Raw genomic sequence first — 27,116 nt, forward strand, 5'->3', positions numbered from 1 at the left:
TGACACAGAGCAGTAGAAAAGCTTGGAGCAGCTTTCGCTGTCCAGCTAAGGAGCTGTCGTAGTTGTTGTGGGATCGTTCATCCAGTGATTGATCAACCAAAATATTTGTCTCCAAAGAGAGGTATTACTGCCGAGGACATTCTGTGTTGGGTGAGCCATTTCTGACACCCTAGTTGTATTCAGAAACTGCATAATAATAAAACCCTCATATCTGCTGCACTGGTTTTCCCGCATTGGGTTTTTCCGGGGACGATTGTCCAAAAATAATGGTGTCCCTTGTGTGTTTGTCTCAGTTATTTCAGTTGTTGATCTATATATGAGTTAAGGCTGCATTTGTGTTTATTTTAGTATTTATATTTATAAATAACTTGTTAATGGAATGAACAAGTAGGAGAAATTAAACCAGATAATGCAATAGGGATTTCTAACGTGTTAGACTTAGAAATTTCAACAAGAGGGAGAAAGGCTGAAGTTTGAAGCCTTGGTTCACAACAAGAAGAGGTGTGCAACGTGGGTGAAATGGGGTTGTTATAAAGATATTCTAGGAAGACTTAAGGGCTGAAGAGGAGGCAATGTATCTTGTTAGAAGGCAGAGGATAGAGGGAGTTGTTTGAGAGCTCATAAAGGATGGAACAGTCCTCTAGAAAGGCTGCCTCAGACCTGTTCTAAGGGCTGTATAATGCTACTGTAATAAGAGATGGACAGAGCCATTGTCAAGGGTTAGAAGTATTGCATTGAGGATTAGTCAGCTAGCAAGGAGCAGAGTGGTGGTGTAATCACCTTGGAGAACCAGTTGAAGAATGAGGACTGATAAGTTTCAGAACTGTAGTCCTTGGTTCTAGAATTGCAACTTCATTGTATCATCTTCATGGTGAAGATCTTTGATCTCCTATTTGGCAAGTCAAGTATTGACTTCAAATCATTGTACTCTATCTCTTTCTCTCTGCTGAACTATTGAAGACTAAAGAAGATTTGATCAAGGGTTTCCCCACATTGGGGTTTGTCCCTGGCTGGTGCCACATCTTGTGTCCTCTTATCTTGGTTTGTCTTCTATTGTTTATGTTTCTGTTCTATCTGTATTTACTTTCATGTTGATGTGATTGCTAATCTGAATATTGACATTGGGCTAATATGAAAAATTCAAGTAAATTGCTTTAAGCATAGAACATACCTAAATTTAACAACATGCAACACAAGAATGAGTGGATCATTCCCTACAACAATATAGTATAGGTTTGGATCTGCATCACTCTTCGTGAAACCCATTTGCTGCAAGTAAGTATCAATCCTCGAATACCAAGCTCTCGGAGCTTGCTTAAGTCCGTAGAGTGCTCGCCTCAACCGACATACATGGGTCTCTCGCCCAAGTACCTCAAATCTCTATGGCTGCTCAACATAACCTCCTCCTCTATAACTCTGTTCAGAAATGTGGTCTTTACATCCATATGATGGATCTGCTAACCCATTTCTGCAGCAATAGAAATAAGGGACCGAATAGAAGTGTACCGAGCTACGGGAGCGAAGATCTCATCATAGTCAACTCCCTTTATCTGTGAGAACCCTCTAGCCACAAACTTCGCCTTAAACTTCTCAATGCTGCCATCCGCAACATGCTTGATCTTTTAGAGCCACCTGGAAGTCACAGCTGACTTGCCCTCAAGCCTAGGCACCACTTCCCAGACATTGTTCTTAATGATAGAGGCATACTCCTCCACCATAGCCTCTTTCCATACCTCTTGGCTAGCAGCCTCCTCATAGCTAGTAGGCTCAGAGTCAACAATGTTGGTAGCCTTGGCTACATAACTGCAAAATCGCTCAGGTGGCAAACTCTCCTTGTTCACCCTCTTCGGAGGACCAACAGACTCCGCTTCCTTCAAGGTGTCTTGAAGCCACTTGTGCCTCCTCTTCCCTGAAGAAGCTTCCCCATGGGGAACCTCATCCTTTGCCCCCCAGTCTGGTGAACCTGAAGGTCTGCCAATTGACCCTGGTGTGCTTGTACCAACACCTGTCCTCGAAGAACCTGTATTGGCACCTATGCCTATGTCAGCTGAAGTACTTTGTACTAGTGGACTCCCTAAAGAATTTCTCGGTGAACTCGCCACTGGTGCCTCAGAGGTCACTGACACTGAAGTACCTCTTGTACCAGTTGATCTAGAACCCTGAGGTCCTGCTCCCTGTACCTGACCTCCCTGCTGAGGAGAACTCTGTGACTCTCTCTCATCATACTCCCGTGATCTCCGATAGGCGCTCTCCTCCTCGAACTTCACATCCCTCCTAATCCCCACTCTCCATTTAGAAGGAATGATGATCCGATAGGCCTTCGAAGTCTCGCTGTAACCCATAAAGATACCCTTCTCTGCCATGGGTTCCAGCTTCGTCCTCTTCTCCTTGGGGATATAAGAATATGTGAGACATCCAAAGATACGAAGATGTGCCACATGAGGCTTCTCTCCAGTGAAAGCCTCCTCTGGAGTCATATTCCCCAATACTGTGTGAGGACTCCTGTTCTGAAGATAAACAATAGTACTACAGGCCTCAGCCCACAAAAACAAAGGCAATCCTTGATCATGAATCATCGCTCTAGCAGCCCCAACAAGAGCTTTGTTTTTCCTTTTAGACACCCCATTCTGCTGGGGGTTGTAAGGAACCGTGAACCCTCTCCTAATGCCCTCCTATGCACAGAAGTCAAAAAACCCACCATCGGTGTACTCACCACCATTGTCTGACCTCAAGACCCGAATCTTCCTATTTGTATGCTTTTCCACAAGAGCTTTGAAATCTTTAAAGCGACTGAAGACCTCACCCTTGGTCTTCAGGAAATATATCCAAGTCCTCCTAGAGTAGTCATCAATGAATATAACATAATACTCACAGCCACCCAAAGACACATGAGACATATGACCACTAACATCATTATGCATCAAGTCTAGTATACCTATAGATCTTTTGTCGCTCGCTGGGAATGGTAACTTGTTGTACTTGCCCAAAGCACACCCTTGTAGACCTCATAATGCTCGACACTGAAATCAGGAACTCCAGTAGTGATCTCCTTCAGTACTCTCAAAGCTCCATGATGCATATGCGCCATCCTCCGGTGCCATAAATCGCACAAGTCTCTATCGCTGGTGGTACTAGTGTGAGTGCTACCAGATGTGCTACTCACGAATGCTCCTGTCGATTGAAAACTGAACCTATATAGTTTCCCAGAGCGGACTCCAATCACTTTGGCCAAAGTGATGGAAGCTCCCCTAGGATGCATCAATACATGCCCTCCTGAGAAAGTGACGTCAAACCCCTTCTCCTCCATAGCAGACACTGAAATCAAGTTATTCTTCATCCCCGGAACATACAAAACATCCATGTCCTACTAAGGAGGCAAAGACTCCCACTCAAAGGTCATAGTCCCCACACCAACAACTCTCACAGTGCGGTCATCTCCTAGTACAATCTCAATATCAAGTATCCTCTCTGCAAGCTCTGAAAAGAACTCCCGTGCACCTGTCATATGGCGGGAAGCCCTGCTGTCTATGTACCACACATTGGATGATGTACTCCTATTAGATGTAGAAGTAATAAATGCAAATTTCTAGTCAAATTGTGAAGCAAACTGCTCCACCTCTGCTGAAGCTGCAGTACCCATCTTCCCCTTGTTATTCCTCTCAAGACACGTAGCAGCATAGTGTCCCATCTTCTGACATGCCCAACATTTGACTTTGGACATATCCGTATCTTTCTTTTTCTTCTTCTCCTTTCCCTTAGCCCCATCCGATGAGGCCCCTTTCTTGGCCTTCCCTTTGTTCTTCCCCTTGGCTGTCAAGGCTACATCCTCCTTATCTGCTATCTTCACCCCCCACTGCCAGTCTTTCGTATGTCATGCTGCACATAATCATCCCTGAATCTGTCCCAATTGGGAAGATTCTCCCTAGAGGTAACAACATCTCCAAAGACCTCCCAAGACTTAGGAAGTTCCGCTACAACTATCCTGACTAACTTTGTGGGTGCAACTGCCTCACCAATAGCATTCAAATCATCACATTCCTGCTTGACCCTGCCAAGATAATGAACTACACTTTCAGCCTTTGTCATCCTGATGTTCTTCAATTGTTCTTTGAGTACCATCTTCCTGCTCTCATTGGTACTCTGATAGAGAGTGGTTAGAGCTGTCCACATCTGATATGCATATGTTTTTCCTCTCACCCGAGGAACCACATGATCCTTCACACTGTCCATCAAAATCTTTTTTGCCTTTGCATTATTTTTTGTGAATTCAGCAAGTTCATTTGCAGCAGTAGGAGGTACAACCACTTGCCGCACTATGTCCCAAACTGCTGCCTCCTCAAACACTGTTTGAATTCTGTCCTTCCAAATGGCATAGTTGGATATCCCATCCAGTCTGTCCTCTATCCTTAAGAACATGGCCATGACTGTTGTCCAAAATTTACAAAACCAAGAAAATGGAGAAATGAACTTTCCAGCACACCTTGCTGTCCCAAAAGTTCAGTCTGTGTGAAATTTCACCTTGCTGTCCCAAAATATTAATTTGCTGTCCAAAAATTCAGTTTGTTGTCCAAACCACTATTTGTTGTCCCAAACTACTGTCTGCTGTTCAAACTGCAATTTTCAGCCTGTAGCTTTGATACCATGTTGAAATTTGATGACAAAAAAAAGTTTCCTGCAATCCCAACCCGATTTTAATTTCACCTTATCACTCCCATTCAGTTAAATGCCCTTTCCCATAAACATACATTCAACATATAGAATTCTGGAAATGAAATTTTCAGATTAAAACACATGGGACTGTCAACACATGCTGAAAATAAATATGGACATAACCAGACCAACAACACACATAAAAATACACAAATTTTTGGTCAACTTAGACCGAGGCAAAACCCCTTCAATCTTCTCCGAGGAAAACCTATTGTTGGAAATATTGGGAGGGGGGTTGAATCAATATTCCTTAGCAATTAGCACTTTTAAATCCATTTAGAGCATTAGTTAATCTTCAATTATTATTAATGTTTATGCAATAATAATAGTAAATAAAAGAACACAGTAGGCACAAGAATTTTAGGTGGAAAACCCCCTCCGGGTCAAAAACCACCGAACGCTTTTTTAATAAATTCTTTAATCTTCAGCCCCAGCTGAAATGAAAGCAACAACTTCCTAGAATTCTAGAAAAGTATTCTTCTCTAGCTCCCATTGGAAGGACACCCCAACGCCCTGGTTTCTTCAGTAATCAACTGAATGGATGCCCTAACACCTTAGCGAGCCACAACTCGCCCTAGCACCACCCTACCACCCTGAAGTGTGTTGGAAATACTGAAAGGGGAGTGAATCAATATTTCTTTTCAATTGTTACTTTTACCAATTAGATCACTTATATTTAGAACACAAAATGAACAATAGAAATAAATGCTTTTATTAATATAATCTTTACAATGAATGTACAGTATAGGTAAGGCTCCAACCCTAGAAGAAGACACCCAGGCTCCAACCTGGGATGTGCCAAGCACCTAATTGGAATTTAGTGAGGCTCCGACCTCTAGGACTTCGACCCTATCTTATCCAAGGCACCAACCTTGAGTTTAGGAGCATCAACTCCAAGGACACCAATCCTATAGCTTCGCTTTGTCAAGATATGTTTGGTTTCACGGCTTCCAAAGTCTTCTTCACCGAGCCCTGTCAATCTTCAACTTCACTGTAGTCTCCACGCTATATCATCAATGACAACCTTGTCAATTAGAAGGTATCGCCACTGCACTTCATCTTACCCAAGCAAGTTCTTCAAGTCACCTCATGATTATATCATGGTCTCCAATAATCTCCACAAGTCTTCAATGTGTCTACAAGATCAGCTGCTCTAATGTCTTCAATAGATTTCCAAGATATACTAATCAAGAAGATCCCCAAGACTTCATCAAATTCACTTTAAGATGTATTCACCAAGAGCCTTCTTAAAGACTGCTCCAAACTATGCCCAATATAATGTTCTCAATGTCAATCCAAGTCTTCACTATTCAAGCCTTCAATTTCTTGACAAGGCCACGCATCATTTACACCTCCAGATTCATTATTGTTGAAGGCACACAAGTTCAATACTTCTTTTACCCAAAAACTCCACTTATTCACACAGGTCTGAGGCTGCAACAGGTAGATTCTAGTGTGTGTAATTTGAGCCACAAAAATGAACTACTATATTATGTTCACCAAGCCACAGATTATATCACCCGTGGATCTACATCTCACCAAGACTTCACTGCCCACAAATCGTTCTCCAGTATACTGCCTTCAAATATGAATCACAGAATTAGTTCAGGATGCATGTACAGGACTAAGGATGACATACATTGCTCCAAGTCTGAGGGTGCTTGAACACAGTCCGAAGCTGCACATCTCACCAAGACTTCACTGCCCACAAATCGTTCTCCAGTATACTGCCTTCAAATATGAATCACAGAATTAGTTCAGGATGCATGTACAGGACTAAGGATGACATACATTGCTCCAAGTCTGAGGGTGCTTGAACACAGTCCGAAGCTGCACTTTGAGCATAGTCCAAAGCACTGCACTTTAAACAAGTCAAGGTACTGTTCACTGTCCAATCAAGAGACTTGTAACAGTCCTGAATTGAAGGCCGAGAGACAGTCCACTGTCACAGGCCAAAGGTAACAAATGTGGCAGATCAGAGATCCGAGCTCCAAAACAGGGTCACCTAACCCACATCATTGTTATGCAGTCCGAGACACTGACTCGTATTATTGATCAAGTTTTGTGCATTTTCTAGTGCAAGGAACAATCCACACATGTTTGTGGTAAAATCTGCACTTTAGTCAGCGCTTAGCATCCCTGTCATCAATCTGCACTCCATGTGGCTGCCCTTAAGTGTCTCTCTGTGATCCGAGCTCCTCTGTAATCTTCACTGAAATTCTTGTCCAAAAAACAGAGGTCTAACCTCTTATTTATATACCTTTTCGTCCTCACAACAAACAGTCACATCCTCTAGGGCAGGCCGACATGAATTGTCTTAACACAGGTCGGCTCAATAGGCAGAGAATTAATTTAATCTTTAAAAATCAATTTCTCCTAAACTATTAGGAGTTTCGGGTCATATAATAGCTCATTGGAAAGGCAAAATTATGCTCTATAAGATAGTCTAGGTCTCATGGTGAGATTCTGCCTCTAAGGAGGTGAAAACAATGTTTTTTTTAATGTAACTGGTCGTTATTTACTGCAGAAATGGAGGACAGTTATATTTTTCATGGATGGGCTTCTTTTTCATGGATGGCTTCATTTTGTTAGGCTTATTCATCAAGGCTCATAGGCTCATAAATGTCATCAATAGCATCATATGCAGCATGTAGTCTTTCATCATCATCGCATAGTCTTCCATTATCAAGTGTGTGTCATAGTGATGTAGTGATATGTCATAGGTTCCAAGGTAGTCTTCCAATCATGTTCATCAAGTGCGGTCCACATATGTCATCATCATGGTCCACATAAATCATCATGTAGACATGTCATAGCATGATTGACACTTCATCATCTTAAAGAAGAGTTGTAGTCATCTTTTGGCATCTTCAAGAATATTTGCCATCCAGTCACTGCTATATCAATGATCATCTATTGACATCAATGACAACCTAGATTAACAAAGTTTTCATAGGCCCCAACCTATAGGCGACTTCATACACCTACCTAGCACCTCCCTGCCACCCTATAATGACTGAAATAAGACAAGAGTGTGGATTCCCGTACCAGGGACAACGATCCACGATACAATATGATTTACAATGATTTTGACCAGATACCCAATCACACTATGACCTGCAACCCAACCATGACATCATCCCAACAGAGACTCCTATACCTCCCAATAATGCCTTTTCGACTCTACGCAGATTGACTCTTTTACAATAATGACTCCTCCAATGATGACACCTTTACAAATGACTCTTTTACAACTTTACAATGATGACTCTTGGCCTTGACACTTCTTCACAATATACGGATGGTTGTCATGTCCTCAAAGGATGTCCTGCTACAATGCTTCCTTTGATTTGATACTTCTGCTCTTGAATTATTGCTTGAAGTTGTATTTGAATCTTCTTCTACCTGCATGCAAAATTTGCCCGGCGAAACCAATCCCAAAACAAAACAAAACGCCCTTCAACTTACCTCTGCCTGCAAAACACATGTAAGTGCATAATAATGAATAAATACAAATACAAATTACAATGCGTACCTGATGTGTGCTTGTCACTTTTGTTGTTGACTTGTTGCAGCAGTAGACAAAGACTCCCACTCTTGATATAGGCCTGGACTCTATGCAAGACTATATCCAAAACAGAACTAAAGGTATATACAATAAAAACTGATGACAGACCCTAGACTTGTGATGGACCAAGTTCTAAGTACAACAACAGAGACCATTCTATCAACTATGACAAGACAAGTAACATGAACTTACAACATCATATAGATTTAGCAGACTTGGTGTAACATCAAGAATATGTAGCATCAAATGTGTAGTATCAAGAATAGGACATCCGAAATGTGGTATCAAAACTAACTGTGACATATAGAGACATAGAGATATAACCGAGACCCTGTGTGTACTTACGTTGTCCTGCAAAAGCATGTCAGAGATGATACTCATATTTCAAATGTAAACACTAATCATACATACCTTGTTGTAGGAGACTTACCCTTGACTGTTGATGTGTGGTCCTTATTGCAGTGATCCTTGAATGCATGCTTTTTCTTGCCTTCTAGGAGATCGATATTGAATCTGTTGTATCTATGTAATTTTGGATCTCCAGGGTCTGAAATTTCTTCCTGTGGTAACCCTCTAAGTCCTCTTTCCAACCCCACAGGTCTGATCATGATTGGATTCTTCAGGAAAGAGTTATGCCCAATCTCCCACGATGACCTGATTATAGACTAGTTCAGTAGAGAAAACTGGTACGAAGTGCCACGTGTCACTGTTGCGACCTTCGGCCCCGAAAACGCTACTCCATAAACTACAGTCCGTTCTCTTTATGTGACTATTTACGAAATTTGAATCCAATGCTCAGAGAGAAAGTTATGACAATTTTCCCAACGTCACCTGTTTGACATGGAATTCGGGAGCCTGCAAAACCCTAACTTCCTCAGATCATATTTTCAAAATATAGCGAACCAAGATTTGAAATTCGGTCACGAGGTTTATCAAGATTTCGTTTCAAATGGGTTTTAATTTCAGCTTCTGAAGCTTCGTAAAAAAAAAAGTTATAGCGAAAATGCCACGATGAGCTATTTTAAGCCACACAATCCCTACTAGAGGAGGATATGAGGGTCATTATTTATATGAATGTCTTGAGATGAGAGGGTCCTCAGCAAGTGAATGTTGGAGGGATTTTAGGAGCAAATTTTTATTATTATTAATTATTAACTATTCAATGACCACAACCAATTATGAGTGCCATGCCACAACCCCATAGGGTTTTAGCCCACTAACTAGGGATACTAACTTCAAACAAAAATAACTCTCAAACCGTGAAGAACTGGGAGGCGTACCATGTATCAACGGAAACATCTCGACGAGTAGAATCTATCGAGAAGATATTTGACACAAAATAATATGAGTTGTCAAGTCAAAATGCCTTTGTATGATCGGGGTAGCCCCTGGTGCTACTTGGGTTGACATCAATGACAACCATTGATCAATGCCTGTTAGAGAGCTCTTCAAATTGATTTATCTTTCAAGTTGAGGAAAAATACATTTGCAGACAAAACAAAACAACAAAATACAACTTATCTCTTTAGCCCAAAACTCCTTGAAAACCGTGCCCACTTTGCCTCGATTTTCATGCCTACTTGAAACTGAAAATATGTACTCTACGGACTGTATGAATTTTTTTTTTTTCAAAAACTTCTCTCGAACGACATGCAACTCAACATTCAATGCTATTCATATTGTACCTTATGTTGTCTTCTATGCCTTGATTTCCATGCCCAACTTTGCCCAGAAATCACTCCTTCAGCTTGCTGCAACAAATTTCTCCTTCAAAACTTTTCTCCAGGTCTCAGCCTACTTTCTCCAATCTGCTAATGAAGAATGAATGCAGTGTCTCTTTTCTTTTCCCCCTTTTGTTTCTCTAAATGACTTTTGGGCAACCCTAAGATCTAATGGCTCAGATTCATTTAGATCAAGGGACGAGAATAAATGTGCATTTAATTCTCACTTCTATTTTTTAACTCACCCATTAAATAAAGTACCCACATTGTACTTTTTGTCTAAAGTCACTTTTCACTTTATAATTTAACATTGACTTTACCACTTATAAAGTCACTTTCACTTTATAAAGTCACACTTCGGAAAATAATTATTTTGGACACTTTTCCCTAGGTAGAGACTAACCCATGGGAAACCACTTGTCCAAGGTACATTAAAAATCAACAAAAGCCACTAACCAAAGAAGCCTAGGAGCAAGATGATGTTGGAGCTAGGGCTTGAGTTTTCTCCAAGTCTAACCGTGGGATTTGCTTCAAACTTGGAGGGCGCTTAGAGGAGACCTCAGCGTAGTAGCTAGCCAATTTACACCTCAAAATGACCACCCTAGTGCTATTCGCACTAGGCCCTAGGAGACCTTCTAGGGTTAGGGAAAAAAAGGAAAAGGTGAAAAGAAGAGGTTTTGAAGGTGATCAACCAAGGATTAAGACTAGTGCCTAGCAATGGGAGAAACAGAGTCAAAGATAATCTCGAGAAAGGAAACTTTCTCTTCAAGGAGATCTAGAAGAAATTTCGCTACCCTTAATAACCACAACAACAAAACAACTTCAAGATATTTATACTTCAATGACAATTACCAATGGAGTTTCAAGCATGCATATACATTGAATCCCCTAGGAACATTCATCCATTCAATATCTATGAGTAACGCATGCAAATTTCCCAAGAGTTTCAATGGTTCAAGCAACTCGCATTTATTTAAGGCCCATTAATAACCAAGAGATGACATTCCATGCATTAGATATTTAGTAAAATTAGAAATATAGCATTAGTTAGCACTTACAAGACATTGAAGAATATATCCATCCATTAACATGCCAAAAGGAAGCTCCAAGAGGATAGAAAGATAACCAAACATCAAAATTCATCAATTTCGTCCAAATTTCATCCTCTAATTGCAGGTTCGAAGTCTTCAAAGAGAGCTATCGAATATCCAAGTGATGATGATGAATACAAATGAGGTCTCATCAATTTATATGAGCCTCTTACAAATTCAAATGGTCTAATTTCCCTAACAAACCCCTAAAAATGACTCTAATGTGCGAAATATTCAATGTTGTGAACATCAGCATTGGGATAAAATCAACAAGGGTTTAGAAAACCAAAAAATTGGGAAAATATCGGTAACAATCGGCAAACTATCGGTAAAAATCGACAAAATTAAGATACCATAAAAATATCTTTAAAAATAAGAAAAACATCGGCTAGGCCAAAAAATTGTGATTTCGAGATAGAATTGGGATGTTATCGAGATGTTCACAACACTGGAAATATCAATAAACTTGGTGACAAACCCATCAAATAGCTCAAAAGTACTCAACAAGCCTTCCTAATGAGGTCGAAATGATAGAAAAGTGGTGCAAAGGGGCCATTGGAAGGTCTAGGTAAGTCCTCCATGTGCCAAATTGAAGTGGAGGGCTATCAAACTGATGTCCAAGGGGTTGGCCTCTTGGTTTCCAAGCAAAACATCTGTGGTGCTCCCAAGTGGTTGTTGGGTCATAGTGAATGGTCTCATGGGTCTCCAACTGAATCAAACATGTCGATACTCCATCCATAAGGGCAAGAATGATGATACAAGCCCTCCCATGTCTCCCTAGGTGAGACAAAACCCCACCTGGGCTCTAGATCAACTGCCAAGTGTCTGGTACAAGTATGTGGCTAGCTGGGCAATGTGGTCCAAGTGCATCATAATCTCTGTATAGTTGGGGCATGAGCAAGAAATGTATGGTGCCGAAGAAGCCTATGGTGTGACTAATCAATGCTCTATTGTGGTGGAGGCCCATGGCTCTCAATGCTCACCCTATAAATGCCATCATGACCCTCTGGAGGGCTTGGATGCCATATAGGGAGGCCAAGCCCAAGGTGAAGACCCACCTGCAATCCTGTATAAGATCCAATGCGTCCCCTCACCTTCCAGTACAACAATTCATTAGAGCAAATTGCAATTGAGTAAATAAGCTTGCAGATTAGGGGTGCAAGTGGAGACTTCATAATGGTATGCCCTTCTAAATGGGCTTTAGAATGTATGAGTGTCCCCAAGTTGAAGAGGGAGGTTAATAAAGGACCCTATTAGGTGGTTTCAACCTCCAAGGGAGTAACAAGTCCATGGTACAGCCGTCAAATGGTAGGTGTCATGTGAAATAATGGTGAAACAAAGTGGGGTAGTAGGGGGCTCCAACCCACATACCTTGGTACAAGGGTAGCTGTAATGAGGGAAGCCCACACAAGGGTGTATAGATGTAGGAGGGATCAATTGTGGTACATGAGCTACCCCAACCTTTGTTTTACCACCCTTCTTCATATGCCTTTTTCCTTTTATTGATCTTTCTTTCATTCAACTGTTGGGGGCTCGAGGGAATGAGAGCATGATGTGTATGATATAGCAGTGAATACCTCCTTAAGGTTGGGAAGTTCATCGCCCACTAGGGGTTGGGACAATCACAAGGTCCTTAATGATGCAGGGGGCTCATATAGGGGCCCTAAGAACCAGGGTGATGGCCATAATGAAAGGGGGTAGAGCTCATGTTTGGCTTTTGCCCACGCGCTAAATTTTTATGTCCCGGCCATCTTTTGCATTTTAAGGTACATTTCCTATTGTAAGCAGCCAAATTATGGTTTTAAATTTCTTTTTAGCTGCACCAATCTTCGAGGAATCGTTCTAGGCCCGACCCAAAGTGTGGACAAGGGAAGGGGAGGCTAAATCTTTATGGACCCAATGGACCAATGTGCACCCAGATGGGAAATATGTGAAATGGGTTTATAATGAGCGGAGCGGAGTGATATATGTGGTGTTGGAAAGCGGGATCACACAACCAAAATTGGGGTTTCCCATGTAGGGCCACTCCTAAAGCTAGTAGCCAATAAAGGAGATCCCACAGCACCAAGATACAAGACTAACCACCAAGTTGGGACTAGGGGACAAGAGTACAAACTAAGCCCATTATTTCCACCAAATCCCCCCACTAATTCATGTCCAAAAGTGTCGATGATAAGCAAGCAAAAATACCCAATTACATAATGAAAAGCCATACCTTCAGGGTTAGAAGACCCACCTTCAAACATACAATCATAACAGATGGGCGAGGGCACATAATAGCTGGCACAGGTGGTGGAGAATGGTGGCACATCAAGCTATCTAGTGGCTGCAAGGGGCTGCTGGCTGTCGGCTGAAGACAAATCTAGGAGAAACATTTCTCCTATGGAGGTCAGCCACTGGTGGTGGGTAACATACCCTATTCAAGAGAGGAAACTCTCCTAACCACTTTGAGGGGGCAGCCATCAATGCAAATGCCGAAATGATATTTCAATAAACATTCCATTCTTATAGGCTGTCTCTGTCCTTATTTATAGTTGTCTTAGCTACCGTAACTTGAATCGACCATTAGTCCTTATTTAATGGCTACATAGCGTGCCTTATTTAATAACTAATATAGTGGGTCTTTATTGATAACTAGGCCACCTCACGTTAATTAGCCACCATACACATACTAACCTTAACTCTAGTATAGATATACTATTTCTTTCCTTAACTCTAATGGACTATTAGGCCTTTATTACATTACTAGGGAGGGTCATAGCATGTACCTTAATTGCTAATCTTTACAGATAGAAAGCTTTATATCTCCCTAAGATCTTTTCAAAGTTAAGATTCTAATGATAATGCATAGAAGATGAATGTTGGAGGGGTTTGAAGTCTCCTTGATAGTTTTAATGGTAAGTTTAGAATCTCATACTACCAGCAGCTTTTAATGTCCATCATAGAAGCTGGTTTCAAGTCTTTGCATAAAACATGTGCTTTTGCAATGTTGTTGGTATCTTTCCCTAGGTTCCATTTGTATGGAACTGTAACTTCTCCTTCTGGGTCCTTATTGAGATCCCATGCCGCAGCTTTTTCTGTATTCCTTTTTTGATCATGAAGTCTTCAGGGATATTAAAACTACTTCACTTTGATAGTTTATTAAGCTTAATATTGTTATTCCATCTTCCCATTGAATTAATTTATAGCTTTGTCACATAAAGGCTGAGTCTTGGTATAGAGAAATATTTGTTAAAGCTACATAGAGATTCTTTAAGAGCTGTCCATGTTTCATTTTTCGTATGTATTTTTCCAATTTTTTGGATGTAAGCAGGTTTCATTTTGATTCCTTTTCGCTGAAGGTGGATATTATCACAGCTCAATGGGATCCATTAACTTTTTGCTTCAATTAGAAATTAATGAAGCTGTCAGTGTGTAAAGATATTTTGAATTTAGCTTATCTTTTCTAAAGCTGATATTACTAAACTGCCAAAAGCTAAACCAGACTAGACTGTCTGTTGGAAATTCCAGGTGAAGACAGATTGTGTTATGTTCTCGAAATTTTGTTTCTGTGTTTGTAATGTTCCAAACTAGGAAAGATAGTGCTATGCAAAGCAAACAATAAAATCAACACCATAAAATTGAAACATTCAGTGCACAGCCATAAAATGTCTAGGAATAACCAACAACTGAGCCATTTTATTATAATCTGTTAATTTTAGGTATGTTCTATGCTTAGAGCAATTTATTTCAATTTTTATAGTTAGCTCAATATATTTTCCAGATTAGCGATTGCATCAGCATTAAAGTAAAATGTAGATAGAACATAAACATAAATCGCAGAAGACAAGCCAAGACAAGAGGACACAAGATGTGGCGCTAGCCAGGGACAAACCCCAATGTGGAGAAACCCTTGATCAATTCTTATTATATGTTCTTCAATAGTTCAACACAGAGAGAGAGAGAGATAGTACATTTACAACAGAAGTCAACACTTTGACTTATCTAGATAAGAGCATAGATCATCTCTAAGAAGATGATACATGAGATCAGTTGAAGACATGTTGCTTCAATTGATTCTCCAAGGTGACTCCTTCACCTATCATCGTGCTGCATCTCGTCATCATGCTGCACCTCACCATGCTGCACCCATCATCACACTGCTAGACCTCATGACCATGCTGTACACTTCATACTGCTGCACCTGTCACTATGCTGCTCCCAATCACTGAGCTGCTCTCATCACCGTGTTGCTCCCATCACTGAGCTGCACCGAATGATGCACCCATCATGCTGCATCCATCACTGCATCCAATATGCTGCAACCATTTACACTCACCAGTCTTAGCTGCTTGCTATGGCTTACAGCCTAGCAGAGCAGCTAGACTCCTTCAACAGGTCCAAAGTGCAATCAACTAACAGTCACAAAATCTGCCCAGATTTGTTTGCAATTGTCCTCTAAGGGAAGGAGGCTGTCACTGCCTTCCACATTACTGTCCTTCACTTGACATCATTGGATATGGCATCATGGTACTGTTGTTTCATACAGTCATAAACCCAAATACCACTGTAGTAAGAACATTATTAAACACTAGGATCTCTGATCAATCATCACTGAATCTCTGTCCATTCATTACAACATGTATATATCTGACATGCCATACATCAGACTGAAGATATCACTATCATGTGTTCACAAGATAACATACAACACAGTCATAACCTTATACTGAAGATAGTTGCCCACACATGGTAATTTCTTTACTTGACACTTCATTGACCAAGGGCTCTCAGTACTAGCCCAACACAAACTATCCATCCAGAACTTAGATTAAGGTTCTAACCTTGCACTCCTTCCTGTGCAATCTGCTGTCCCAAAACAGTGCTGAACACATGACTGGGCTTCCTCTATACAACGTATAGGAGCCTTCTTCAACAACGGATGTAGGGCAACATCTAGTCCTTTTGCTGTGGAGTAAGGCCTGCGGTTAGGGCACACCTGGACAGTGACTAGGGCACAAACTGAACTGTGGATTTAGCCTCATACATCAGTGTTTAGGGCCTGTCTTCCACGTCTAATTAGGCCTCATCCTTGGCTGCGGCTAGGGCACGTTGAGGCCTCCTTTATACATCATTCATCTCCGTCTATAGTGCTGCGTTAGTCCTTCTATTCTCTGCGGCTAGGGCACAACTTGACCCTCCTTTCTCTGTGGTTAGATGTCTTTTCCTAGGACAACGTTTAGGGCTTTCAAGGACAACTGCTTAGGGTCTCTTCTAGACCTATGTTTAGGCTAGTTAGAACTTCTCCTTGCTGCGCTATAGAAGTTTCCTCCATGACTGTGTTAAGGCTTCTTCATTGACTACGTTAGGGCTTCTTCATTAGGGCAGTTTAGAGCCTAGGGCACTCCCTCTAGATCTCTCCTTCATCAAAACCCAAAACAGAATGAAGATAGAGATCACAAGAGTGTGAGTGTGTGAAAATGACTTGAAGGCCACCTCTATTTATAATAAAACGTTGAGCACAAGTGGGGGCAATTTGGTTGCTGGCCGATCTTGTCGAATTGTCTTGTAACACAAATAAATTCATAACTCCATGAATATTTATCGGAATTGGATGATCTTTAGATCAATCCCACACCTCTCAATGAGAGGAATCCAAGAAAAATATCAGCTGCCATAAATAAGATGACCCACATGGAGTTTGGCCCTAGTTGCCAATTTTAACATAATCTGGGAGAAAAGTACAATAATGTGGAAGTGGTGCACCTGGGCTTGCCTCAATGGCAAGCATGATCAAGCCTAGGTGGTAATATGTCAAGCTCAGATGGCACAAATAACTGCTGCAATGATGCCCTGCGCTGCCCTTGTGAAACTGTGTTGTCTGCTGCAAAGATGCTGCTGGAAACACCACCTCTGGTGCTTAAAAAATTACGAGAAATTAACCTTGATCTCTCCACCAAATACCCAGAATAACCCATGAAGGAATTGGCCAAATGTTGACCTCAGAATTTTTGCCCAAATTCCCCTTAGCTCCTCTAGCTGCTGGCTGAGTTGGGACCCCTGTTTGACCCCTTAGATCTGCCCAAAAAATTCTATAAAGTTAGGAGTCTGATCCTTGCCCAAAACCCAAAATAACTCAGAAAGGGTTTCCGTTGGTTCCAACCTTAAAAAATTGACCCTTCACAGCTTGGCCTTCCTCCAATTTCGAATTCTGTTGCTGTGACTGATCCTGTCAATCTCTGCTCTCCCAACTCCAACAATCCTCCTCAAATGGCCCTCCAAATGATCTCCCAGCCTCCCAACTCCAAACTCCCCCGGATGGTGCTGCCCCAAAGAGTCTCACTCCAATGACTGAGTCATGGAGGAGATGACACAATCCTGTGTGTGATGAAATTAGAGCTACGTGTAGGATGGCCCTCTTTTTTGTAGTTGCCCTCTATACTCCTGAAAATGATGAAGGATGCTCCTGTCTCCCCAACTTCTTGGAGTGCCTCACGCTGTGACTGCGCAATCCCTGCGCTTTTGTTACTCCCCCTGTTGCTGATACTCGAATTACAACTGTTGTAATCATCTCCCTACTGCGGCTACAAACTGAGATGAAGAAGAACTCCCTTCTAGGGATGGCACCCGAAGTCCAACGAAGCAAGGGTTGAGATCTCTGCTTGAAGACACTCGTGTGCTAAACAACACAATAACCCGGCTAAACTGCTCGAGCAACTAAGATTGAATTCAATATGTCAAAAGATAAGATGCTGAAATGAGGAGAGTTGCTTTCCTTATATAGATTTCGTGGAGCACTTTTCCCTCCATCGTGGGTCCCTCACTTAACCATCGATTTCCCCTCCATGCAAATTGAACTAGGGAATGCGTATTCTCCTAGTGTGGGTGGCCCCCACGCACAAATTAACCACATTGAAATAACTTCTACTCCTAATAAAATCGAATGGGCCCCATTGCCTCCAAAATTAGCCCAAAAATGTAGAAATTAATCATGTTCCAAAATAATTTAGGAAGGGACATTACAGTCCTCCCCTCCCAAATGTTGCTTGTCCCCAAGCAACTTCAGTGCTAGATGCTCAAGTATGTGCTCGCCATCCCAAGTAGCATCCTCATTCGACAAGCTCCTCCAATGCACCAAAAATTGCTTGTCCTCAAGCAATGCCTAAGCAAGCATCCTCTCTAACTGCTGCTCCCCCCTGTCACTGCAAAATGTGCTAGGGTCCCAGATGTGTAACTGGATTGTGCCTAACCTCTGCACTGTCCTGATATGAAAGAATCCTCCAATACCAGGATCCCAGGCCATCCTGTCCAACATGAAGCTCCCCTCGCTCCACTCATTATCCTGCCCGGTGCAAGTACCGGAAGTCCCCCACGCTATCATTGACTCGCTAAAGCCCAAAGGAAGACCTGAGTGACCTCCCCCTGTTGCAGCCGGCTGACCCCTAATGGTTGTTGAGTTGTCTAGTACTGTGATGTCTGGGTCCCATGCTAGCCATAGAAGGGTGCCACCATGTTGTCGCTGCACCACTCTGGCTCTAGTTGACTGCCCACTGTGCGTACACTGTATCCTCCTCTCCTGGAACTTGATGGTGGAATACTGATAGAGGCGAGACACATCCTGCCTCGACATCTCCATGACGCCAAAGTCTACCCATCTAAATCTAACTCCAAACCAGTGCAGCCACAAAGAAAGCCTGCCTCGCCATCTGATGAAGGCCACTGTGTACCCCCATGTGCCAATCCCAGAGTGAACTAGACCACTCTCTACCATGACTCCGACCATCACGAGATAGAGTGATCTATCAATCAACTGAATCCCTACATCCCCTAGTTGGACCTACTGCAACATAGCTTTGACAACTACAGGAATCCATCCATGCCTCATCTCTAGTCCCTGCATGTGATCAATATATAGGCTCCATATATCGTGGGCTAATCTGATGCATGCTAATTTGCCCTGTGCCTACCACTGTGTAGTACCGATGATCGCTGGAAGCCACGTGTGCCAAATAGCTACCCGTTGAATGAAACCAAAAGATGGGTATCTGATACTCGTAATCGACTCAGGGTATGTGGATCCCTCCTGTCCTTGCCAACCATCCTCCCTAGGTCTACCATTTTCCCTCTCGATAATGAGCCAATATAAGGTTTGGAGCCCGGACACATACTGGGAAACTACCTCAGTCATACCTAGTATCCTCTGCTCATGCTTGGTCCCGACATGCCCTGAGAAAAGAGTGACACATGTCTCCCTCGTGATTAGCTCCCTAGACGTAGGCTCAGTGATGAACGATATGCCACCCCTGCAGATGATCACCTCATCCCCCAACCTGTGGCTGTCAACTGACGCACCAACCCAATGCCACTGCTGAAAAGTCCCCCCCTAGTGCGCTGAGTGTCACCCAAATATCTCGGGTGAGCTCCTCGTCCCCCACTGCTCATGCCCAAAGTGTAGAAAGTCGACAGCAAAATCGACTGTGCCCGTGAGGGATGTAAAAGAGGGTCAGGCGTGTGAGTCCCCACGGATACCATCAAGTAATGCTCATTTGTGTCCTCGTCGATCCTGGGTGAACTATGCCCAAAGATATGCACGATGTTTCTGTCTAAGGGTCTCCTTGGAGGCAACACTCGCAAACTTTGCTGTGCTACACTATACACCCCTGCATACCACCGATCATCCCAATACTCCTAGACATGCCACTGTACACTGTGGCCTACCCCTGTACACCGTTGGATACCCTCGACTACAACTATGCCATCTGTGTTGGCCTGTGTCCCTACTGTGTCACTATACCTGTCACTCCCCGCATGTACTCAATGCGATGTGAGGCACTCCCACTCCACAACGCAATCCAACATACTACGACACACCCCCATGCGTCTCCATGCCCATTTGTAGGCCACTGCTCACGCTAGATTCTCCTACCCATCCCCGAATGAGATGGCCAAAAGCTGTGTCCATATGCGTTGGCCCGCATCCAACCCATATCATCACCTCCATCATCGCATCATCATACCCTTCGATGAATGGATCTTCACTCCAAATCCTCCCTGAGGGATCTGAGAAGTGAAACTCCCTATGTGTCAGTAGTGATGCCACCCCTGCGCTGCTCCTTTGCGTCCTTTGTGCCCCACACAAAAGTGAAGAATCCCCAAATCCATACAAGGCACCATTTGGTGGCTTGCCAATGCCACCTCCTCCAACAAACTCCTGCCAGAGTGTGTTGATCACCCCGTGATCCTGTGTACAAACGTTGTACCAAGTCAACCCAAGAAGCCTATCCATAAACTGGTTGGCCACTGGTGCTGACCGAAACTCTCCTAGTGGAGGTGCACGCTCGACTGCTAGGTCAACTATACCCTCTAGGTCGTAGTCAACCGGTATACTTGGAAAATGATAGGTGGTCCCTCTCGGATTCCAATGCCAGTCGGGGCTTCCAGCATCCCTTGTGCTTGGAAACTCCTGTTGAGCTCCACCTGAGTCCACTACCATCTCCATAGCCCACTCCATTGGGTACCAACTCAGAATCTCTCACCACCCAACCCTAAGAGAGGGATCAAATGCACGAACTCCCGCACAATAGAACAACCCCAGCTGGCGAGTGCTGCACCCTATGCAACTCAGGTCGTCTCATCTCGCTATCTTGGTCTATACGTAAAATTTGACTAGGTAGCTCTGTCTCTCTCTGTCCAAGGGGCCAAGATAACCTAATAGTGATGCCAACCTCGTCTATGTATGCCCGAAGAGTGTTGCTCTCACATTCCAATGTGCACTCTAACTGCACCAGTAGGGAATCCAACCGCTCCCCAACGTGAGTCAATTTGGCCGTGGACTCGTCACAAACCGCTCTCATGCCCTCTAGCTCCTCGTTCTGCTGCAGAATAGCCTCACGCACTAATGAGGCCTTCCTTTTTAATGCTAGAAGGTCAACTTGAAACTGGTGGAACTGCCTTGGGCATCTAGTGCCTGTAAACTCGGTCACAACGCCAGATACCTCAACAACTGTTGGCATCTCGTCCATGGGTGGCTCCTTCTCAACAGATGGCTCTATGTGTGTAGGCTCTATCTTCTCCACCAAGGTGTCAATTGGGGCTATCGAAGAGGTCTCTAATAAAGGTGACTCCTGTGCCACATCGAGTATATTGATGTGCTCCTCACCATCCTGTGGGCTCCGAGCACCATGCTCAACCTCCTCCTCAGGCTCTTGATATCTAAAGCCAGGTCTCCACCAGCAAAAGCACCCCCTGGTCTCACCCTCTAACTGTCTCTATCCTGCCTGCTCCTTTTGAGGAGATCTGGTGCCCTGATCTGGTCGACTTCCCCACATGATGTAGATGGTTGCACCCCCACGACCTGCTCACCTTTAACATCTTTGTTGTAAGGGTGAGGATGGGTTTGGTCTGTCACCCTCCTCAACTGGGCCAACTGCTCATTGTCCCAATGAATTCTACCCCATAATTTCAGCGTAGTGGATTTCCCTTGAGCCATGGCTTTGTCTCCAGTTTCACCCGTTACTGTGCACTCATACCCAAAGCTTCCATGATCTTCTGGCTAGTTTCCCACAACTGGGACAAGATCATGCTCTAATACCATTGTAATGTTCCAAACAAGGAAAAATAGTGCTATGCAAATAAAACAATAAAATCAACACCATAAAATTGAAACATTCACTGCACACCCAATAAAAGTCCAGGAATAACGAACAACTGAGCCATTTTATTATAATTTGGCAGAAAAGTACAATAATGTGGAAGTGGTGCACCTGGGCTTGCCTCAATGGCAAGCGTGATCAAGCCCAGGGGGTAATATGTTAAGCCTAGATGGCACAAATAACTGTTGCAATGATGCCATGTGCTTCCCTTGTGAAACTGTGTTGTCTGCTGCAAATTAACCACATCGAAATAACTTCTACCCTAATAAAATCGAATGGGCCCCATCACTTCCAAAGTCGGCCCCAAAATGTAGAAATTAATCATGTTCCAAAATAATTTAGGAAGGGACATTACAATGTTGCTTTCTTGTTCCTTGTAGGCAAACAAAACTCTATGTTTCATTTACATCCAATTTGTGAGGGATCAATGTAAACCTTGCATGGGGTATAATTTGTAGGTAAACATTGTGATTGTGGCATAAGTTAATAACTGAATTTACAACAAAATGTTAACAATAAATATTTTTGGACTTGTGTGTTCAGAAGTTGTATGACACGCCTGGAGTGCATCTTCATCATCGACAGGCAGCTGTTATACACACTGAAGATTTGCCCTTGCTTGCACCACAGAGCCGGCTGAAGGGGAATACTGTTTCTATTGATGCACTGACCAAGGAAAATCAAGAATTATTTTATACATCCAAAGCAACATCCTGTACAGTGGGTAATTCTGTGCAATCTCTTGAGAGATCTATGTTCATGATGTCAGAAATGATTCAAAATCTACAGAATAATGGAGTTTTTGTTTGTATGCAGACAATGATTTAAATGGACTGTCTATATTCTGGGGTGGTCTAGTTAGAATAGATGTGGTCAAGGTGAGATTCACTACTGGTAATGTGTTGTGTCCATATATTAATTGGAAAAAGATGGAGTTTCAATAATAAGATTGCATAATAGCCCTTTAATCTGGCCATGTCTGTATCTGTGGTATGCAGGTACCTCTCCATATACGATTGATAATGTATGGACCAAAAGGAGTGCAAATTAAAGTAGTTCCTACATCTGAAGCTGAAGAATTCTATCATGTAAGTCATGCTTTCTGAAATGAAATGATGGTTACTGCACATTTTATCATGCTTACATGACTTCGTTTTCATTTCTTTGCTTGGCAAGGGTTTGTCTGTTCCTGTGTCTCTTTTGATAGACTGAATGTAAAACCTGTTTACTATAAAAGAACAATTTAGCATACATGGCTGTCTTAAAATCTTCTCCTTTTCCTGTTGTCAAAGATGTTAAGTGGCATTAGGCTATGTCACTGGATCCTTCCTCCCTGTCCTGGGAACCTATCTAATACATATACAGATTGAGGTCATGGCTTGGAACTGTATCTTGCCATCTTGACGTTTTATCAACCATGATCTGTAGGGGAATTTGCACGAATCCAGTTAGGAAGAAAATCAAACTAAAAAAAATCATTTATTAAAATAAACACAGGCTAAGAAAAACATTAATTTTAGAACAGTTAATAATGTATATATCAAGGAGTGTAGCTGCTGGAGATAGATTTATTGGTGATGTTAGGAAATTTTTGATTCTAGGAGTATGATTAGCCAACTGATGATGTATATATGTTTGATGTAGTTTCTTAGTTTATTATCTAGATTCTATATTGTATAAATTTTATTTTCAGTTTTGGATGCTGAGTAACTGACACTAATTTTGTATGCATTGTGTTACCCCTCATTTTGCATGAGGCTTATACTGGTGAATGTTCTTCACTCCCCGTATGCCCTTGAAGATGTATGCATAAAGAAGACAATAAAATACTCCTCCTAGAGAGCTCTTGTCAACCACCTCCTCAAAATAGCGAAGGTAAATGGGCAAGTGTGTAGCTACTTCACATGTGTGGATCCCAAGCTGGGGCATACCAACTATTTCCATAGATAAGTGTGTACGAGTGCCAAATAGATGGAGGGATCCACATGCAAGGCTTGGTCAAAGGTCATGGGACCTTCAGTGACATCCCAAAATAGAAATTTCTCCATAGTTCTTTCTCCAGTGTGCAATCACCTCCTAGTAAATAATAAAATATGCTCTAACGTGGTAATGACTCCTCAACTTGTGCAGGTTGGAAAGAGAAGAGCCTAGTCAACCTAACGAATTCCAAGACCAAGGGGATAGTTCCTCAACTCAAGCAAAGGGGATTTCAGTTTTGGATGCCAAGTAACTGACACTAATTTTGTATGCATTGTGTTACCCCTCATTTTGCATGAGGCTTATACTAGTGAATTTTTTTCACTCCCCGTATGCCCTTGAACATTCATGGATAAAGAAGACAATAAAATACTCGTTGGGAGTGCTCCTCAACCACCTCCTCAAAATAGCAAAGGTGAATGGACAAGTGTTACAAGTTGGCAAGGCAAGAACCTAGTTAACTTAAAGAATTCCAAGACCAAGGGGACAGTCCATCAACTCAAGCAAAATAACAATAAAATAATGTTATCTGCCTCAACATTTGTGCAAATGAAGGGGTGTGCTCCATCGAAGTATTTTACCATGTAATAAAATTTGTACTCCATAGAAAAAGCTTACCATGGTACCAAGATAGTCATACAATGTTAGTCTCATCCTAGGCATGAACCTAGGGTAGACCACCAACAAGGGACCAATTGTTGGAATCACGATTGCCGTTACACCAAAACCTGTAGGTGTTAGTAAATGGACGCATCGCCAGAGTTAACGGATCCATGAGAGGCTGTTAAGCCATGTCGCGAAACACACGAAGAGCACTGAATTATCCAATGCCCAACAATCTCCCCCCAACGCGAGACGGGTGTGATTCGAACTCAAGAACTTTGGCTTTGATACCACTTGTTGGAATCACGATTTCCGTTACACCAAAACCCCCAAGTGTTAGTAAACAAACGCATCGCCAGAGTTAGCGAATCCATGAGAGGCGGTTAAGCCTTGTCGCGAAACACACAGGGAGCGCTGGATTATCCAATGCCCAACACCAATACATCATTATTACATCATTAAGCCTTAGAAAAGGCTAGAGCACCATGCAAGCCTATGTAGCAAATAAAATTTAGGAAACATTGCATCGACAAAGGTGCTAACATCATCAAATACACATCACCCCTAGGTGATGTCTAATTTTATAGTATTATATCACTTAGGAAAATCCTACCAAGGAAAAATATACTGCCACACAAAATCCAATACTACAGAAAATTGACATAAGAGAAGTGCTAGCTCAAGTATGTCCCCATGTTATGAATATAATAATAACAATCATAATAATAATAATAATAATAATAATTATAATTATAATTATAATGATTGATTAAATAATTATTAGTTATTGAAGGGACATGTCCCAAAGAACATGACTATTCGTGAAGGGGCATCTTGTCTAGTATATAAGTAGGCCCCTCATTTGTAACCAACCATATTTTATCATATATTTTCATTCATATATATATTCTATCATATATTTGAAATGGATTCTTTTACTATATTTCAAATATCCTGGACTATTTGACGCGTGTAAACAAACTTTGTTCGTTACATTGGTATCAAAGTTGTTTGACCCTCACGCTGTGTTCAGTTGCTGCACAGAGCTAGTCTGATTTGGCCTTTGGCCATCAACCCTTCATCAAGTTTGTTGCCATTGGAATTGAGGCTTTTAGCCAAACAAGTATTTGGATATTCTTCATTTCGTCGCCAGGCCTTTGACCATTAAATATTAAAACAATTAAAATAATATATATATATTAAAAAAAGAAAGAAAATAGAAAAGAATTAAAAGAAAAAGGTCAAAGAAAAAGAAAAGAAAAAGAAGATATATATAGGAAAAAAAGAAACAAAAATTATGAAAGAAAAAAATGAAAAAATGAAAAAAAAAAGACGCAACTGCAACAGCCGCAACCATAGTCTCAACAACCACATCCACAACCGCCACTTTCTTCGATGTCGTTGTTCCCACCCCAAACACCTTCTCTATCATTGTTGCCTACACCTATTGTTGCCATCCAACACGTTTTAGAAAATACTATATTGAGTGCAGGCATATCAAATTAGGTTGACCACTAGCCATCGTCATAGTCCCCATTCCATCTAGCTCATGAACCACGCTAAAATTCACGAAGGATCTAATTGATTTGATGCCTCAGAGGATGCAAAACCAAAATTTCAAGCATCACGCCACTCTATTCGTCAAATTCACTATCATTGTTGTTGGGATTAGTCATCATTCTAAGAAATCACCTATGAGAAAGCATGGATTGGTCTCCCTTTTGGTAAATCCCAGTTTCATCAAATAGCTATCAATTTGAGCATACCAAGCTTTTGGAGCTTGTTGAGCCCATACAAGGCTTATTTCAACTTGTAAACGTGAGATTCCTTTCCATATACATCATAGCCTTGAGGTTTCTTGATGTACACCTCTTCCTCAATCACGCCATTGAGGAAAGCAATCTTCACATCCATCTGATGTCATTTTCATCCCAATGAAGCAGTAAGAGAAATGATGGATCTAATAGAGGTGCATCTGACAATTGGAGCAAAGGTCTCATCATAGTATTCTCCCTCTTTTTGACAGAACCCTCTAGCCATGAACTGTGCCTTGTATTTGTCAATACTACCATCTACAACATGCTCGATCTTGTATATCCATTTGGAAGTCAACATTGACTTCCCTTCAAGCCTTGGCACAATCTCTCAGACGTCTTTCTTCATGATCGACTGGTACTCCTCATTCATTGCTTCCTTCCATACTTGCTGGTTAGTTGCTTCTTCATATGTGGAAGGTTTTCCATAAATGAGTTTTGTCATGATAGCTCCATAGCTGGAGAACCTCTTAGGTTTCTTCTCCTCTCTAGATGTGCCATCAAGAGCTGCATGCTCTTCTGCCTTTTCCAATGTAGATCTAAGCCAAGCAGGTCTCTTCTTGATCTCTAGAACTGTTACCCACCACTTTGTGGGTGATATCTCTAGGAGAAAATTTTCTCCATGATAGTCCTCAGCCGACAACCAGTAGCCCCTTGCAACAACCAACTAGGTCATTGTGCCATTTCTCTGCCACCTGGGCTAGCTATGTGGTCCCTCACCCATCTGTCATGATCGTATGTTTGAAGATGGGCCTCCCAAACTTAAAGGTATGCCTTATCATTTGGCAATTGAGTATTTTAGTTTACTTATCATGGAAACTCTTGGGCATGGACTAATGGGGGGATTCGGCGAAAAGAGTGGACTAGGTTTGTGCTCTTGTCCCCTAGGTCTCTTTTGGGATGTTAACCTTGAACCCTAGACCTGTGGGATCTCTTTTACTGGCCTTTGGGTTTCTGGGATGGTATTACATGGGAAACCTCAATGTTGGATGTGTTGTCCC

The 27,116-nt window shown here is 42.1% G+C and overlaps 1 protein-coding gene across 1 annotated transcript in view; it reads left to right on the forward strand.

Moving 5' to 3' along the window:
• LOC149173406 (putative nitric oxide synthase) overlaps positions 1-27,116 on the forward strand; it is a 190,489-nt gene that overhangs the window by 79,229 nt on the left and 84,144 nt on the right. Inside the window, exons 3-5 of the mRNA XM_089426689.1 lie at positions 22,265-22,445; positions 22,538-22,599; positions 22,720-22,809. Coding sequence (XP_089282815.1) covers positions 22,265-22,445; positions 22,538-22,599; positions 22,720-22,809 — 333 coding nt within the window. The remainder of the gene's footprint in view (positions 1-22,264; positions 22,446-22,537; positions 22,600-22,719; positions 22,810-27,116) is intronic.

This window comes from Pinus tabuliformis, chromosome 4_2 (assembly GCF_031772625.1).
Source record: "Pinus tabuliformis cultivar Carrire ecotype Pingquan chromosome 4_2, CPIR1, whole genome shotgun sequence".
NCBI lineage: Eukaryota > Viridiplantae > Streptophyta > Pinopsida > Pinales > Pinaceae > Pinus > Pinus tabuliformis.